Consider the following 17971-nt stretch of genomic DNA (forward strand, 5'->3'; position numbering starts at 1 on the left):
TTTTACCAGTGAGAGATAGATTATATAAAAAAAAAAAAAAAGAAAATCACATTGTCAAAATTATATATATTTATTTGCTTTGTGCACAGAGAAATAAGTATTTGATCCCTTTGGCAAACAAGACTTAATACTTGGTGGCAAAACCCTTGTTGGCAAGCACAGCAGTCAGACGTTTTTTGTAGTTGATGATGAGGTTTGCACACATGTTAGATGGAATTTTGGACCACTCCTCTTTGCAGATCATCTGTAAATCATTAAGATTTCGAGGCTGTCGCTTGGCAACTCGGATCTTCAGCTCCCTCCATAAGTTTTCGATGGGATTAAGGTCTGGAGACTGGCTAGGCCACTCCATGACCTTAATGTGCTTCTTTTTGAGCCACTCCTTTGTTGCCTTGGCTGTATGTTTCGGGTCATTGTCGTGCTGGAAGACCCAGCCACGAGCCATTTTTAATGTCCTGGTGGAGGGAAGGAGGTTGTCACTCAGGATTTGACGGTACATGGCTCCATCCATTCTCCGATTGATGCGGTGAAGTAGTCCTGTGCCCTTAGCAGAGAAACACCCCCAAAACATAATGTTTCCACCTCCATGCTTGACAGTGGGGACGGTGTTCTTTGGGTCATAGGCAGCATTTCTCTTTCTCCAAACTAGGCGAGTTGAGTTAATGCCAAAGAGCTCAATTTTAGTCTCGCCTGACCACAGCACCTTCTCCCAATCACTCAGAATCATCCAGATGTTCATTTGCAAACTTCAGACGGGCCTGTACATGTCCCTTCTTGAGCAGGGGGACCTTGCGGGCACTGCAGAATTTTAATCCATTACGGCGTAATGTGTTACCAATGGTTTTCTTGGTGACTGTGGTCCCAGCTGCCTTGAGATCATTAACAAGTTCCCCCCGTGTAGTTTTCGGCTGAGCTCTCACCTTCCTCAGGATCAAGTATACCCCACGAGGTGAGATTTTGCATGGAGCCCCAGATCGATGTCGATTGACAGTCATTTTGTATGTCTTCCATTTTCTTACTATTGCACCAACAGTTGTCTCCTTCTCACCCAGCGTCTTACTTATGGTTTTGTAGCCCATTCCAGCCTTGTGCAGGTCTATGATCTTGTCCCTGACATCCTTAGAAAGCTCTTTGGTCTTGCCCATGTTGTAGAGGTTAGAGTCAGACTGATTAATTGAGTCTGTGGACAGGAGTCTTTTATACAGGTGACCATTTAAGACAGCTGTCTTTAATGCAGGCACCAAGTTGATTTGGAGCGTGTAACTGGTCTGGAGGAGGCTGAACTCTTAATGGTTGGTAGGGGATCAAATACTTATTTCTCTGTGCACAATGCAAATAAATATATATAATTTTGACTATGTGATTTTATGTTTTTTTTTTTAGATAATCTATCTCTCACTGGTAAAATTAACCTAGCCTAAAAATTCTAGACTGTTCATGTCTTTGACAGTGGGCAAACTTACAAAATCAGCAAGGGATCAAATACTTATTTCCTTCACTGTATATATTAACAAAAATAGTGTTTTTTTTTTTAGTGATTTGTCTGCTCATAATAAAAATTAACACTGAATTAACCTAATCTAGATAATCAAAGCCTCATAAGTCTTGTAAAAAAAAACTAAGTAAAAATAGTGTGATATTCAAAGCGGTTCCAAAGATATTATCGTTTAAAGAAGTTCATATCAAAAATGGAAAATTTGACCTGGACGCAACGGCACCAATGACCCTTTGTCGTGAAAGGGTTAAATGATCAGTGGTAGTTTGTTTTATTTACGCTACAATTATAGCATATTGGTCTGTATGTTCATTTCCATTGGCCTGGATGATCCTTAAAGAGGCTCTGTCACACAAGTGCCCTATCTTCTAATCTACATAATGTGATCTACGCTGTAATGTAGATTACAGCAGTGTTTTTTATTCAGAAAAACGATCATTTTTGACGGAGTTATGACCTATATTAGCTTTATTCTAATGACTTTCTTAATGGACAACTGGGCGTGTTTTACTTTTTGACCAAGTGGGCGTTGTGGAGAGAAGTGTATGACGCTGACCAATCCGCATCATACACTTCTCCCCATTCATTTACACAGCACATAGTGATCTTATTACATCACTGTGTACACACACACACACACACACTTAAGTGTCCTGACAGTGAATATACATTACCTCCAGCCAGGACATGTCTATTCACAATCCTGACATGTCGCTAACGTTTGTGTTTGATTTACAGCACAGCACATCGAGATCACGCTGGGCTGTCATTTACAGCGTAATCTCGCGAGATCACGCTTGCGGTGCTGTAAATAACACACAAACGTTACTGAAGTGTCAGGATTTTGTATAGACATCACGTCCTGGCTGGATGTGTTGTCTATTCACTGTCCGGACGCTTCAGTAAAGTTAGTGTGTGTATGTGGCTGCACATAGTGATCTAGTAAGATCACTATGTGCTATGTAAATGAAAGGAGAGCAGTGTATGATGCTGATTGGTCATACACTTCTCTCCACAACGCCCACTTGGTCAAAATGTAAAACACGCCCAATTGGGCATTAAGAAACTCATTTGCATAAAGGTAAAATATGTCACAAAAATGTTCGTTTTTCTAAATAAAAGATTACGCTGTAAATGACAGCCCAGCGTGATCTCGATGTGCTGTGCTGTAAATCAAACACAAACGTTAGCGAAATGTCAGGATTGTGAATAGACGTGTCCTGGCTGGAGGTAATGTATATTCACTGTCAGGACACTTGAGTAACGTGTGTGTGTGTATATGTAGCTGCACATAGTGATGTAATAAGATCACTATGTGCTGTGTAAATGAATGGGGAAAAGTATATGACGCGGACTGGCCAGCGTCATACACTTTTCTCTCCACAACGCCCACTTGGTCAAAATGTAAAACCCGCCCAGTTGGGCATTAAGAAACTCATTCGCATAAAGGTAAAATATGTCACAAAAATGTTAGTTTTTCTAAATAAAAAACACTGCTGTAATCTACATTACAGCGCCGATCGCATTATCTAGAAGATAGGGCACTTATAATGTGTTGACTGAGCCTCTTTAACTTTAAGTGTCAGTTCACACAGAGTCTTTTGGCGCTGATTTTGTTGTAAAAACTGCGACAAAATCTGCACCAAAAAACTGCCGAAATCACCACCTAGTGACTTCAGTGGGAGGCAGATGCGGTTTTTTTCTTCCCTGGGCGGCATGTATTTTCTGGCTGCGGTTTCCGCCTCTAACCGCCCATTAAAATCAATGGGAGGTAGAAAAAACCTGCGGCCCTGCGTTTATTTTGCTTGAGGTCCTTGTGTTACATTTTATGGCTGCTGGCAAAAAACGCTGCGGGAAAAAAAAGCGCAGGTAGTACAAAATCTGCCTCAAATTTCCAGAAGAAATTCTGAGGCAGATTTTTTTTCTGCCTGCAAATAACTGTGTGAACAGGGCTTAAAATATATTTTATATTTTCCTTTGTCTGTATAGTAATATTGAGTCTTCAGGGAAGCCAGATTATAAAATAATTTTACTTCTATCCGTGCCATACATAATAAATCTGTATACATGTTTCCCTGTACAGGAAGGCCAGTCAAGACCTGTTCTAGAGTGCGTTGACCTGCTAAGTAGCGATGATGAGACTCAAGACGTGCATTTGAATGTGAGTATAAATAAACCTATTTATGGCCTGTATTCTGGTGGTGCAGTACACTGCAACCCGTTTTGCCAAGATCATTCACAAACAACTGTTATTGTGGGGAACAGTCTAAATTCTAAATATATTTGTAGTACCACTGGATATTCTTTCAAATTTAATAGACATTGGCAGCACTCGCATCCCGGCTAGGGCTTATAAAGGGGGGGCACAGTTGGGGTATTACTTTAACATGCTGTAAAATGGTAGTATCTAAGGAGTTGTCACGTGTGGTAGGATTTCAGAAGTTGCAGCATAAACTAATATTTTATGTTATTGAAATTTGAATTTCTACTAAAACTTAGAGAACCTTAAAGGACCATGTTGATTGTCAGAAGGACCAGGTGGCTTCAACACTTGATCGTCTTGCGCGTCGCGTTGAAGTAGAAAAACGGCAGAAAGCTGAAAAAAACAGAGCATTTCAGGTGAGTTAATTTGTTTCAGTTTTTTTTATATATACATCTAAGGGTGATTTTTTTTCTACAATAGAGGAATTTTCTGTACATTTGATTATCATTTTGTTTATTTAGTAAATGTAAAATGCATTCAAGAGGGAGCGTGGCGGGGGGGCTGCCCATTGAGGGGCTTGGCATCAGTGTGAAGGAACAAACCGTTGTTAGATACAAGGAAACAAGTGATGCTGCAAAATGGGAAGACCGTATGTGAAGAGCAAGGCTGCAAATGCACGCGGCTACGTTCCTGCTGTCCTTATAATTACGCTTTAATTCTTATATTAAAAAACATGGACCTTGTTTTTAGTAACTAAAGCCCAACTTTCTTTAGTGCTGACATTTTTTTTTATCTTGCGTATACTTTAAGAGTTTGGTTTATCCTTGCATAGTGTGTCATTTTATATAGAATACACATTTTTTTTTTCCCCATCGTGTAGGAGAAGTTAAACTTTCAGCATGCTCATGGTTTGCAAGAGTTGGAATTCATCAAGGATCTCCCTGGCAAACATGCCGCAAGATTGTGTGTGAACGAGTGGCTCAAAAAGCCAGGTAAGCAAAACAAAGTAAACTAATAAGGGGGAATTGATCAACCTTTCTACAGCGTGTTTTTTCTGGCATAGAAAAGTCTCAATAGAGGGCGAGAGACCACAGCGGCTCAACAAATTTATTAAAATTTACAGCAGAAAATTGGCGGAAATTTTAAAGTGGAAATCGGTGACATAGATTTCACTCTGTGGGGCATAGCAAGGTAGGTTGGCCAGTCTTGGCAGATGAACAAGTCTGGGGCAAGAGACACAGCAATTTCAACTTTAAAGTGCAATTCCCTTGGAGTCATGACGAAGTATGGCATACTAGTGTTGGCTGTCTGGTGCTGAGAGCCTAAACGAGGTCCCTGAAAACGTTACGTTTCTGCAGGGTTATTGTGGACATATTGTCAAAAAAATGGGATTGGAAAAGCTTCTCCAGCTTGGAGCATGCTGCCTGCTTAATAGTTTCCTTGGTGTGGTAGAAAGTTATTCTCACAATGATATCACAGAGCTTACTGTCGGACCACTTTAGGCCCAGAGTGCATTTTAAAAGGCCTTATAAAAAAATTACAGAAAAGTGTCTAAATGCTCACCCGCTGATGCCATCATGGCTCAGAAATAGTTATTTTCCATTATATTGCCCAGCTCTGTACAGCCTCTTTTGTTTTGATGCTTTCAGGGCTTGCTGTGGGCAGAATCACCATGTAACCACTACAGTTCCCAGGATTCTTCTCCCTTCTCACAGACCTTGCCTGCATTCCCCTCTATTACACTGTGTAAGGTTGTGCTGTTTTAACAGACTGTCTTTATATACAACACATATCTGATATTGAGAAGCTGCTATACTCTGCGCTATAATTGCCTAGCATGTGAAACACCATCCCTCCAGAGATGGGGGAGAGCTGGGGGCAATGGAGATAAGAGGCCACGCGTTCTGTGTATGTGACGTCTCACAAGCAGGGGATAAACACCAGGAGTACGGAACAAAGTAGTAATCGTGGAAGTGAATACTTCAGTGCTCTTTGCTAGGCTGTGTATTCAAATCTTTCTACTTCTACTGTTCTCCAGTCTCCCACTTTAGTCAGCTCTTTGAGTGTCCAGTTCTAGGTCGTCTGCCTTCAGTGTATTGTTCATTTTAGTTTCCTAGGCTTGTTTGCTTGTAGAAGTACTGTTGAGAGATTGAAATGATTATTTTTATATGCATTCAGCAAATTCCCATGCACACCCAGTGCCCTTCTTCTGCAATTACTTATCTAATATGGAGGACGACATGCCTACTTTGGTACAAAATCTATTGGTACTGCAAGGATTCTAGTATCCTAATTCTAAAAATCAACTAGTGAACTTAGAATCAATATTAACAAGGCTGACCAAATGTATCACTTTGAGGACATAGCCCACTGGGAACGTATTACGGTCCGCAATTATGGAGATTTTTTACTGTCGTTAGTACCGCTTCTTGTTATAATCTTGTGCTTTTGTTAATAAACTGTATGTGGATTCTTTGTAAAATGTAATGAACAGAATTCTGAAAGTAAAATGGCAGAAAGGACAGAATATAAAAAAGTAAAGCTTCACTTATAGCTGTTTTCTGTTAAAGGGGTTGTCCGAGATTTAATGACTGTGTTAATGCTTGTAATTTATAAATGTAAATACGTTTGTAATATACTTACATTTTCCAAAGTGGCCCCGTTTCCAGATCCTGCCGTGGGGTACTTGACGGGTGACGTCACTCTCTGCACTGGCTCTGCCGCTTTGTTGATCTTGAATTCTTCGCCGGGTATACGACACGACACGTCACTTATTACGTGCCGTGTATCGGCTGTTCTGCTTCACAGCCCGTAACGCGCATGCGGTGTCACTGCTGTTCTCGTGGTCCCTGCTGTTCTCAAGATAACAGCAGGGGCCGCGCATGCGCGTCTCAACAGAACAAGCCGATATACACCACGTCACAAGTGACGTGACGTGTCGTATACCCGGAAAAGAATTCAAGATCAACAAAGAGGCCAGTGCAGAGAGTGACGTCACCCGTCAAGTTCCCCACGGCAGGATCTGGAAACGGCGCCACTTTGGAAAACGTAAGTATATTACAAGCGTATTTACATTTATAAATTACAAGCATTAACACAGTCATTAAATCTCGGACAACCCCTTTAACCAGTTCAGGACCGGGCTATTTTAAGCCTTCAGTACCAGACACCGTTTAGCCATTTTTAGCATGTGTGTAGTTAAATGGCTATAACTTTTTTATTTGTTGGGCTAACGACGTGATTTTTGCGATTGTTTTTTTCCATAGACAATGCAGGTTTATTTTTTTATCATTTTTATTCTTAAAGTTTAAAAATAATAGTAAAAAAAATAAGCTTTTTTACGTTTCAGCGATTTTTTTTTTTATTTATTTTATTTTTTTGGGTAATAACATAGTTTTACCCTAAAATAGACGTTTTATTTGTAATCATCATTGTCTACCGTAAATTTTAATATATTACATGTCTATATTAGGGTAATTGGGTCAGCGCTAGCGTTACAACAATGATTGGCAGGGGGAACGTTTCTTTTTTGCGGTGGGTATTTAATGTGTATTTATTATTAAAAAAAAATTTGCACTTTTATTTTTTTTATTACTATGGTCTGTCCCTCAAAGGTCAAAAAAGACCTTTGGGGAACTTTTTATATATTTTTTTTTCTTTCTTTTACACCATCTTTTCCACTGTAACTGGAGCTGCACAGCAGCCCCAGTTACAGGGGAAATCAGCCCTCTCATAGTGACGATTGTCACTAATAGGGCTGTGCTGGGTCTAGTAAGACCCAGCAGCAGTCTGTCAGTAACGGCACCCGGCGATCATGTGACCAGTCACATGAACACCGGGATCAATAGAGACTGCGGCGCAGCCGCTGCCTCTATTCCTATACACGGTGTTCATTGAGCGCTGTGTAAAAGAGATCGAAAGCTGCCTCTATCCTCTCCTCAGGGTCCCCGACAGTCACTGACAGCCGGAGACCCGACATTCAGCTGCCCGATCGCGCGGGCAGCAAGTTAAAACCCGAGCCGTAAAAAGTCTATGGCTCGGGTTTTAAGGACCCTGACCGCTGGCCGTAAAAAAAACACAGCCAGCGGTCGGGAACCAGTTAAGTTATTGAGACAGGAAATAGGATTGGCAGGAATCTTTGTGCTGGGCCCTCAACAAAGGTGCCACAGCGATGCCTGCATTCAGCATTACACTAAGCTTCCAGATGTCTGTTTTTATTAATGTGTAGACTACTTCGCACTTAAAGAGGCTCTGTCACCAGATTTTGCAACCCCTATCTGCTATTGCAGCAGATAGGCGCTGCAATGTAGATTACAGTAACGTTTTTATTTGTAAAAAACGAGCATTTTTGGCCAAGTTATGACCATTTTTGTAGTTATGCAAATGAGGCTTGCAAAAGTACAAGTGGGTGTGTTTAAAAGTAAAAGTCCAAGTGGGCGTGTATTATGTGCGTACATCGGGGCGTTTTTAATACTTTCACTAGCTGGGCGCTCTGAAGAGAAGTAACATCCTCTTCTCTTCAGAACGCCCAGCTTCTGACAGTGCAGGTCTGTGACGTCACTCACAGGTCCTGCATCGTGACGGCCACATCGGCACCAGAGGCTACAGTTGATTCTGCAGCAGCATCAGCGTTTGCAGTTAAGTCGATCTTACCTGCAAACGCTGATGCTGCTGCAGAATCAACTGTAGCCTCTGGTGCCGATGTGGCCGTCACGATGCAGGACCTGTGAGTGACGTCACAGATCTGCACTGTCAGAAGCTGGGCGTTCTGAAGAGAAGAGGATGTTACTTCTCTTCAGAGCGCCCAGCTAGTGAAAGTATTAAAAACGCCCCGATGTACGCACAATACACGCCCACTTGGACTTTTACTTTTAAACACACCCACTTGTACTTTTGCAAGCCTCATTTGCATAACTACAAAAATGGTCATAACTTGGCCAAAAATGCTCGTTTTTTACAAATAAAAACGTTACTGTAATCTACATTGCAGCGCCTATCTGCTGCAATAGCAGATAGGGGTTGCAAAATCTGGTGACAGAGCCTCTTTAAAAGCCATTATTTTAGTATAATGCGTTTGACATGGTAATGTTACAGACGTGGATGTTTGTTACAGTAAAGAATTGTTATATTTTTAAATTCAAGGTCTCAAACCAGGCAATGTTTGTGCCAGCCGACGAAATTTCTCTCGGTCCCTTGAAACCTGTTCCATTAACAGTCAGTCAATCGCTTGTCCAGTTATGCACTGCAACAGGAAATTTGATAATGGACAACTGCTGTTAGGTCATCTCAAAAGGTAGGTTAAACATAGGTCGTTATATTCAGATATAGTGTTCCTGTCCTTCTGAACCACCATAACATGTCAAATTTTTTTTTGTTGTATAAGACTATGTTCAGACGGGTCGAATTTGGTGTGGAAAATTTTGCTTCAAATTCGACCCAGATACCACAGGAAATCCCGTCTAAAAGTCCAAACAAATGGTGTTTGCTTGGCACTGACTTTCAGACGGCTTTGCCGTGGCAAACCCCAGATGAGGGGATAAATAAAGTCTAAACTCTCCCCCCTGGTCTCCTATGACGACGCGTCACTCCCCCCATGGTTGGTGTCAGTGCTGCTGGCATCCTGGGATGGCGTTTTTATCTCGTGTGACCGTTACAGCCTGATTGGCTGCAGTGGTCACATGGGATGAAACGTCATCCCAGGAAGCCGGTAGCACAGATGGGGAGGAGTGAGGTGTTGCTATGGGAACGCCAGGGGAGGGCAGAGGTTTTTCGCATCAAAAATGTCAACATTTGCTATTTTGTTGCAGAAATGTACTTTTCCTTTTGAACTCAATGGGGGATGTCCAAACAAATGTGCAACCATTTTGCAGCATGATTTAACATTCTGCGGATCAAAAAAAAACTGCATTGTAGGTTAACTTCTGCATGAAAATTTTCTGCAGCGTGTGGATAAAGTTTGTAAATCTCATCCGCTTTGCTGCTACTGTAAAGGTGCAGTCACACGCGGCAGGTTTTGTTGCAGAAATGTCTGCGGCTGAAAGTCCGTTCTATTGATCTGAATTGGGTTGTATCTGCAGCAAGTGTATACATTTATGGGTTCAGATGATGGGTACTGATTTTCAGTCGCAGAAAATCTGCCACACGTGACTGTACCCTAATACGCTGCGGATATTCCGTCCGTAAGTCCGGACGTGATATCCTCTGCAATTACGCTGCTTATGAACGTAGCCTTAAGAGAGTTGCTTAGTGAAAGGCAAATAAATAAGTTTGTAATGTAAACCTTGTTTCTATTTTGCTCTGGTAATGTAAACGGTAAATATTTTTAAATTATTTATATACATGGAATTGCTGCAGATTTTCTGTCCGGATTTGCGAGTGGAATCAAAAGCGTATTAGGGTATGTTCATACGGAGGAATTTTGCGGCGGAATTCTGCCTCCCATTCATTTCAATAGGCGTCAGATACTACTTTTTCCCACTAGCTGATTTTTTCAGCTAATGGGGGAAAGGAACGTCCGGCTCGATCTTTTGGATTCGGCCCGAACCTCCCATTGATGTCAATGGGAGGGAGGAACCTTCCTGCCATCGGCACGAATAGTTCCATGGCGGGCTCCGCCACGCACAATCCGCCATGTGAAGGATCCCTAACTGTAGCAGCAAATAATAAATCTCATTCACATGCTGCGGATAATTTCTGTGCAGAAACTGGCCTACGCTGGGGATTTTTAAATCTTCAGCATGTCATTTTCTGTTGCACATTTGTTGCGGATTCTCCCCTTTGTCTTCAATAGAGAAATAAAAATCTGCAAGAAATGTCTAGTGTTTTGGCTTTTGCCGCGGAATAGCTGCAGCAAACCGATAAGTAGAAGAAATAACAAAGCTAAAAAGACCATACTCTCCTTCCCTGGCGCTCCCATAGCAATTAGTCTCTGGTCCCTGCAATGCCAGCCTCCTGAGATGACGTCCCATGTGACCGCTGCAGCCGAATACAAATTTCGGATAAAAATCTACACCAACTTTTGTCCGGAATTCCATATGGAATCTGGGTCAGATTTGCTGTGGAATGTTCCACAGCAAATCCGACCTTTTTACTCTTAATGGTTTGTTCACATGTGGCAGATTTGTAAAAACTTGGCCATAAATAGTTCTTTTAACAATTATTATATTCTTTTTCCCAAGGTTTGATCACTCCCCATGTGACCCAACTATTGCTCTTCGTGGAGTGTGTGACAATGCGTATGCCTGTGTTCTGTGTCTTAAAAGTTTTGTAAGCAAAAACGAGTACAATGACCATCTCTTAGCAAAGGTAAGTTATTCTTTCAAAAAAGTAACAATCATAGATCATTACTTAATATTAATCAGGCTAGGATTTTTTTTTTTCCCAGTTTAAAAAAATTATATATATATATATATATATAAGAAACAAAATATTTTTACACTTTATTTTAGTAGATAACCAAATGTGTGCAATAAGATGCATACAACACCAGGTATCATAAAACCAATATCCTCTGTGGTCATGATATGACGTACCTGTCGGCTCTCCTGGCATGTCTGTTGAATGCATAAGTCATTTCATAAGGGACATGTCAAAAATTTTGATCAGGTGAGGGTCCAGGTGCTGAGACCCCCACCGATCGCTGAAACGATGGGGCAGAAGCGCTCAGCCGAGCACTGTGCCCTTTCGAATGTAATTGTATCATTTCAACTCTTTTCAGCTCTTCTCAGAAAGATGGCGTTATCTAAAGACTGGCTCATAGACCTCTATGAGCCCGTCTTTAGCTGACCCCTGTCTCTCCGAGAAGAGCAGAGGTGAGCCAAAGTTATTCCAGACGAAGGGGCACAGTGTGTTTCCATACTCACCTTACAAGGGCCATGCATGTCCTTCTTCTTTCTTTTCTTTTTTTTTTTCTCATTGATGTAGCTGTATGAGGGCTTTGTTTTGCGGGATGAGCTGTAATTTTTATTGGCACCTTTTTGGGGTACATGCCACTTTTTCATCACTTCTTATTAAATTTTTTTGGGAGGCAAATTGATTAAAAAAACAGCAGTTCTGGCGTTGTTGTTTTTTTCAATTTTTTTACACCGTTCACAGTGCGGGATACAGAACATGAAAGTTTTACAGTTTGCGTCGTTATGCACATAGCGATACCAATAATGTATAGGTGGTTTTTTTCCCCAGTTATAGACCTCTTATGGGAAGTTTTGGTTTTTCGATAGCTGTTATAAAACATTGCACTACTTATGTAGTACAATGTATTATACGTTAACTGTCCGTTTTACACCGACAGGCAACCGATTAGGTCCTGTCTTTGCAGGGCCTAATAGGCTTCTGTAGATGGAAGAGGCCATTGTTAGGCCTCTGGTAGCCATAGCAACCATTGACACCCCTGCGATCGTGTCACGGAAGACGATGGGCTACAAACCGCTAAGATGCCACGGTCATGATTGACTGCAGCATCTAAGGAGTTAAATGTCCAAGATCAGAGGTAGTTCCAATCCTGGCCGTTACAATAGTGTCAGCTCTCCGTAATAAAAAGCTGACACCTGCTGGTGATAGTGGGGGCTCTGTTTCTGAGCCAGCCCCACCACCGCACTGTAGCTGTATGGCGATTTGCATCAAAAATATCTCTTCAAAGCGATACTTGTGGCTGAAAACAGCGAGCTATAACTTCTTTTCTTTCTCTTAAGGAGTTTGCCGTTTCTGCTACATACATAATACTAACCACAGAAAAAAAGTGGGACATATAATAAGATTATACATACATAATCGCATACAAAATGAAAAGTCACACCCTTGATATACTCCGCAGTCAATAGCGATCGGCATATAAGTGGTTTGGCAGAGAGAGGGGGCTCCGTCTGTTGCCTATAAAAGTGATAACAATAACGCTTTTTGAACTCCCTTAGTGGGATTTAAAAATAATTAAAGAAAGTAAAATAAAGTTTATTATGAAAAAAATATATATTTATTTTTCCATAAAGTTTTTTTTTTTATTTTTTATTTTTTCTTGTGTAAAAACAAAAATACACACATCTGGTATTGCTGCTATCGTAACGACCTGAACAATTAAAGGCTATGTACACTTATTTTTTATTTATTTTTTACTATTAAAATTGTGCATCAGTCTGATTGGTGCCACTTCCTAAATACAGTTTATTAAAAATTATTTTTAATTTTTGAGATACAGCTGCTTTGTATTCTGTATACACAGCAGCTGTATCTTGCGCTAAGACCTGGATAAGTCAGGTCCACAGCACTGACTATTTCAGTGACAGCGGGTCCATGCAGCATCCACCTGTGGTCGATCATATCTAAGTTCATAACTTCATGTGATCGATAACCGCTCGATCCTCCATGTCATAGACACGCAGGATCCGCTAACACTGAACCAGTCAGTGCCGCGGCCCTGACTGATCCAGGTCTTCGTGCATGATACAGCTGCTGGGTATAAAGAATACAAAGCAGCTATATCTCAAAAAGTAAAAATAATTTGTATTAAAATGTAGTTTGGAAGTTGCACCAATCACACTGATATGCAATTTTAATGAACAAAAACACAATGTCGAAGGTGTACATAGTCTTTAACCCTTTAACGACCCAGACCGTTTTCGTTTTTAGGTTTTAGTTTTTCACTCCCCGCCTTCCGAGAGCCATAATGTTTTTATTCCGTCAATAGAGTGGTGTGAGGGCTTATTTTTGCGGGAGGAGCTGTAGCTTCCTTTGGCACCATTTAAAATAGCATATAATGTACTGGGAAAAAAATTTGTGGAGTGAAATTGAGAAAAACGTAATTCCTCCATTGTTTTTTGGGTTTTGTTTTTATGGCTTTCACTGTGTGGTAAAAACGACAACTTAACTTTATTCTGCGTCTCAATACGATTACGGTAATGCCAAATTTATAGTTTTTTTTTTTGTTTTTTCTTTGTAAAAGTAGTAAAATATAATTTGTTAACAAAAAAACTTGTTCCGTTCACCACATTGTGAGAGCCGAAACTTGTTTTATTTTTCCGTTGATTGAGCGGTGCGAGGGCTTATTTTTTGCGGGACGAGCTGTAGTTTTTATTGGTACTGTTTTTTGGTACATACAGGTTTTTTGTTTTTTTTTGAATTTTCCAAAACCATTTAATATATAGCACTTTGTGGACAGTCGGGCCTCTGCCTCCACTCTTCCCTGTGCTAGAGCCCTGGGACATAAACTTCTCAATTCAGCTAATAGTCTTTTCCACAGATTTCCGTGAGGTCAGAAGTCGGACTATGGAGCCAAGGCCTCCTATTACTAATGTCTTTTCCGTGCCACTGTAGCAATATAGCACTGCTGTTCTCTGTAAGCTTTTCAAAACCCTTGTAGATTTATTTCAGGTCGATACCACTTTGATCCAGTGTTTTTACTGCTTGCTCAATCTTGTTGCTTTTAAACAATGTCAGAACCATCAGTACAATTGCCTGTGTACATTCCTTTTACTATTTGGTTTTTGGAATTGACAGGAGAGTGCCGCAAGGCAGCGTTGAAGGCTCGGAGCAGGTCCCCCTTGCCTGATGACTGTCCACCTCTCCCTTGTCTTGCCCCTGGGGCTCCGCCGGCTCCTCCACAAACTTATTCTCGTTGTACTCATCGATGTCCACCTTGCAGAATCGCCTTGACAGTGTGTTCTTGGCCATGGCATGGACCCCGGACACCGAGAGGCTGGGAGGGGGTGTGCTACTGGACGAGGGTGACAGGAGCCCTGGCGGGGGTGACCGTACGGGTGTCCCGGTAGTGTGGGGTGATTCGGTGAATGCACACAATGATGATGGGGTGACGGAGGGAGGTGGCGGCTCTGATTAAAGTCACGAGCTATCCTTTCCGCCTGGCTCCCTCCGCTTATGGTGGCTCTGGCGGGCGGAGGGTGTAAAGAGTACATACAATTTTTTTGATCACTTTTTATTTAGTGTTTTTTTTAGCGCTAAGGTGACCAGAAAACAATGATTCGGGTGTTTTCAGTTTTTAAAAAAAATTTTTTATGGCGTTCACTGTGCGAGTTAAATAATGGTATATTGTAATAGTTCTGACTTTTACGAATGCGGTGATACAAATGTATTGCAGTATAGTGTCATTTTTACAGGCTTCTGCTGAGCCATGCCTCTGGCTTGGCTTAGCAGAGGCAGACAGAAGGCAGACCTGGGGGCCTTTATTAGGCCCCCGGGCTGCCATGACAACCCTTGGAACCCCCCCGATCGGGCTGCGGGTGGGCAGTTGGGCTGTTGGAGAAGGCCGCCCTCCTCCTAACGGTTTAAATGCCACGGCCGCTATGGACTGCGGCATTTAACTAGCTAAACGGCCAGGAACAGCACGGTCGCTGTCCCTGGCCATTAGAGCAGCGTGTTAGCTGTAATACACAGCTGACAAATGCGGTGTATGAAGCAGGCTCAGCGCGTGAGCCCGCACCAAACATCACCCCCCTGGTCCATGACGTGTATTTTCGTCATGGGTCGTTAAGGGGCTAAATTAACACGTTGATTATACCGCATGGGGAATGCTGTACAAAGAAAAAAAACTGAAAAAAAAAAATTATTAATAAGTTATATGTACGCCAAAATGATAACATGGAAAAATACAACTCCCGCAAGAAACAAACCCTCCTATGGCTGTAGCGACGGAAAAAATAAATAATTATGGCTCCTTAACCCCTTCCCGCCACAGCCACTTTTAGACCAAATGACAGATTTTTAAAATCTGATATGTCTCTTTATCTGGTAAGAACTTTGGAATGCTTTTATCTATCCAAGCGATTCTGAGATTTTCTCGTGAGATATTGGACTTTGTTAGTGGTAAAATTTGGTTGGTACATTCAGTACTTGTCTATGTTCACAGAGTTTTTTGCAGGCGGAAATTCTGCCTCAAAATTCCGTTTGGAAGTTTGAGGAAGACTTTCCTCTCCCTGCACGCCGATTTTCCTGGCATTTTTCGCTGCGTTTTTCGCCCGCGGCCATTGAGCGCTGCACGCATAAAACGCCGCGAAATACGCTTTCTCAGCCTTCCCTTGATGTCAATGGGAGGTTAGAGGTGTAAACGCCCGAAGATGGGGCATGTCCCTTCTTTCTCCCGCGAGACGGTTTTACCGCTCGTGGGAAAAAGACGCCTCCGCCTCCCATTGAAATCAATGGGAGGCATTTTCGGCCCGTTTTTGACGAGTTTTGCGTCGCATTTCCATGTCAAAAAACTCTGTGTGAACATAGCCTTTAATTGTGGAAAAACACCAAAATTTTGCGAAAAAATTTGCATTTATATAGATTTAAACGTTTCTGCTTGTAAGACAGGCAGTTATACCACACAAAATAGTTCTAATCAACATTTCCTGCTTTAGATTGGCAGAATTTTTTGAACATCCTTTTATTTTTTACGACGTTACAAGGCTTAGAAATTTAGCAGCAATTTCTCACATTTTCAAGAAAATTTCAAAAGGCTATTTTTACAGGAATCAGTTCAGTTTGAAGTGGCTTTGAGGGCCCATACAATGCAAGCCCCCATGAATCACCCCATTTTAAAAACGGCAACCCTCAAAGTATTCAAAACAGCGTTTATAAAGTTTCTTAAACCTTTAGGCGTTTCACAAGAATTAAAGCAATGTAGAGATAAAATTTACAAATTTCCTTTTTTTTTTTTTGTTGCAGAAGTTCATTTTTAATCCATTTTTTTTCTATAACACAGAAGGTTTTTACCAGAGAAACGCAACTCCATATTTATTGCCCAGATTCTGTAGTTTTTAGAAATATCCCACATGTGGCCCTAGTGTGGTAATGAACTGAAGCACAGGCCTCAGAAGCAAAGAAGTACCTAGTGGATTTTGGGGCCTTCTTTATATTAGATTATATTTTAGGCACCATGTTAGGTTTGAAGAAGTCTTGTGGTACTAAAACAAGGGAAACTCTCCAAAAGTGACCCCATTTTGGAAACTGCACCCCTCAAATTCATCTAGGGGTGTAGTGAGCATTTTGACCTCGTGGAAGTTGCATACATTTTATTCGAATTGCCCCATGAAAATGAAAAACGTAATTTTTTTTATTTTTTTTCAAATAAAACCGTTTTTTAATTTCCACAAGGACTAAAGGAGAAAAAGCACCCCAATATTTGTAAAGCAATACCCCATATGTGGTCATAAATGGCAGTGTGGACATACGGCAGCGCTCAGAAGGGGTTTGGCTTTTGGAGCTCAAATTTAGCAGGAATGGTTTGCGGAGGCCATGCCACATTTGCAAAGCCCCTGAGGGGACAAATCCGTGCAAACCCCCCACAAGTGACCCCATTTTGGAAATTATTTATGGGTATACTGAGCATTTTGACCCCACATGTTTTTTGCAGAAATTATTGGAAGTCGGTCGTGAAAATAATTCTAGATATTTTTTTTTCAATAAAATGTACGTTTTAGTTTTTTTTTTTTTTAATTTCCACAAAAACTCAAGGAGAAAAAGCACCACAACATTTGTAGAGTAGTTTCTCCTGAGTACAACAGTACCCCATATGTGGTCATAAACTGCTGTATGAGGTATATGGCAGGGCTTAGACCATAAAGAGCACCATGCAAGATTTGAGGCTTACTATTGTGGTATTTACTGCCCTGTGTCATGAAAACGGTGGCTCTAAGGTTTCAATATATTAGAAACCCCAGAAAAGTGACCTTTTGGAGCGTGGATTTTGCTTTGCAGTAGTTTTATTTGGAGTTTTACTGGTGTTTCAGTTTATAATGTGGGGGTATATGTAAGCTGGGCAGAGTACATCAGGTGCATAGTCAGGTGGTATAATAATGGGGTAAACAATAAAATAATCCATAGATGTGTGTTACGCTGTGAAGCAATCCTTTCTGCACAGGCTGACGACTTGCTACAAACCACTTTGATGCAGTCAAAACGGCTGCGTTGACTCTGGACTTGATATAACACAGCGGACCAACACTGTTGCTCAGTGGTCCAAAGTCCTGTTTTCAGATTAAAGTAAATTTTGCATTTCATTTGGAAATCAAGGTCCCAGAGTCTGGAGGAAGAGTGGAGAGGGGTCAATCCAAGTTGCTTACAGTCCAATGCGAAGTTTGGGGAGCCATGTCATCTGCTGGTGTTGGTCCACTGTTTTATATAAAGTTCAGAGTCACACGCAGCCGTCTACCAGGTAATTTTAGTGCACTTCATGCTTCCCTCTGCTGACAAGCTTTGTGGAGATACTGATTTAATTTTCCAGCAGGACTTGGCATCTGCCAAAAGTACCAATACCGGGTTTAATAACCACAGTATCACTGCGC

At 41.4% G+C, this 17971-nt stretch overlaps 1 protein-coding gene and 1 pseudogene across 5 annotated transcripts in view; one reads left to right on the top strand and one right to left on the bottom strand.

The window, feature by feature from the left end:
• Nucleotides 1-17971, top strand: part of ZNF451 (zinc finger protein 451) — an 84834-nt gene that overhangs the window by 13409 nt on the left and 53454 nt on the right. For all 5 annotated transcript variants that reach the window (XR_012883159.1, XM_075861980.1, XM_075861978.1 and 2 more), the window contains exons 3-7: nucleotides 3579-3656; nucleotides 3995-4114; nucleotides 4579-4690; nucleotides 8841-8991; nucleotides 10877-11003. Coding sequence is in view for 4 of the 5 variants with exons in the window: in XM_075861980.1 (XP_075718095.1) it covers nucleotides 3579-3656; nucleotides 3995-4114; nucleotides 4579-4690; nucleotides 8841-8991; nucleotides 10877-11003 (588 nt within the window). In the remaining variant the exon portion in view is untranslated. The remainder of the gene's footprint in view (nucleotides 1-3578; nucleotides 3657-3994; nucleotides 4115-4578; nucleotides 4691-8840; nucleotides 8992-10876; nucleotides 11004-17971) is intronic.
• On the bottom strand, nucleotides 13907-14360 carry LOC142758986 (actin-related protein 2/3 complex subunit 5-B pseudogene; annotated as a pseudogene).

This window comes from Rhinoderma darwinii, chromosome 4 (genome assembly GCF_050947455.1).
Source record: "Rhinoderma darwinii isolate aRhiDar2 chromosome 4, aRhiDar2.hap1, whole genome shotgun sequence".
Classification (NCBI taxonomy): Eukaryota; Metazoa; Chordata; class Amphibia; order Anura; family Rhinodermatidae; genus Rhinoderma; species Rhinoderma darwinii.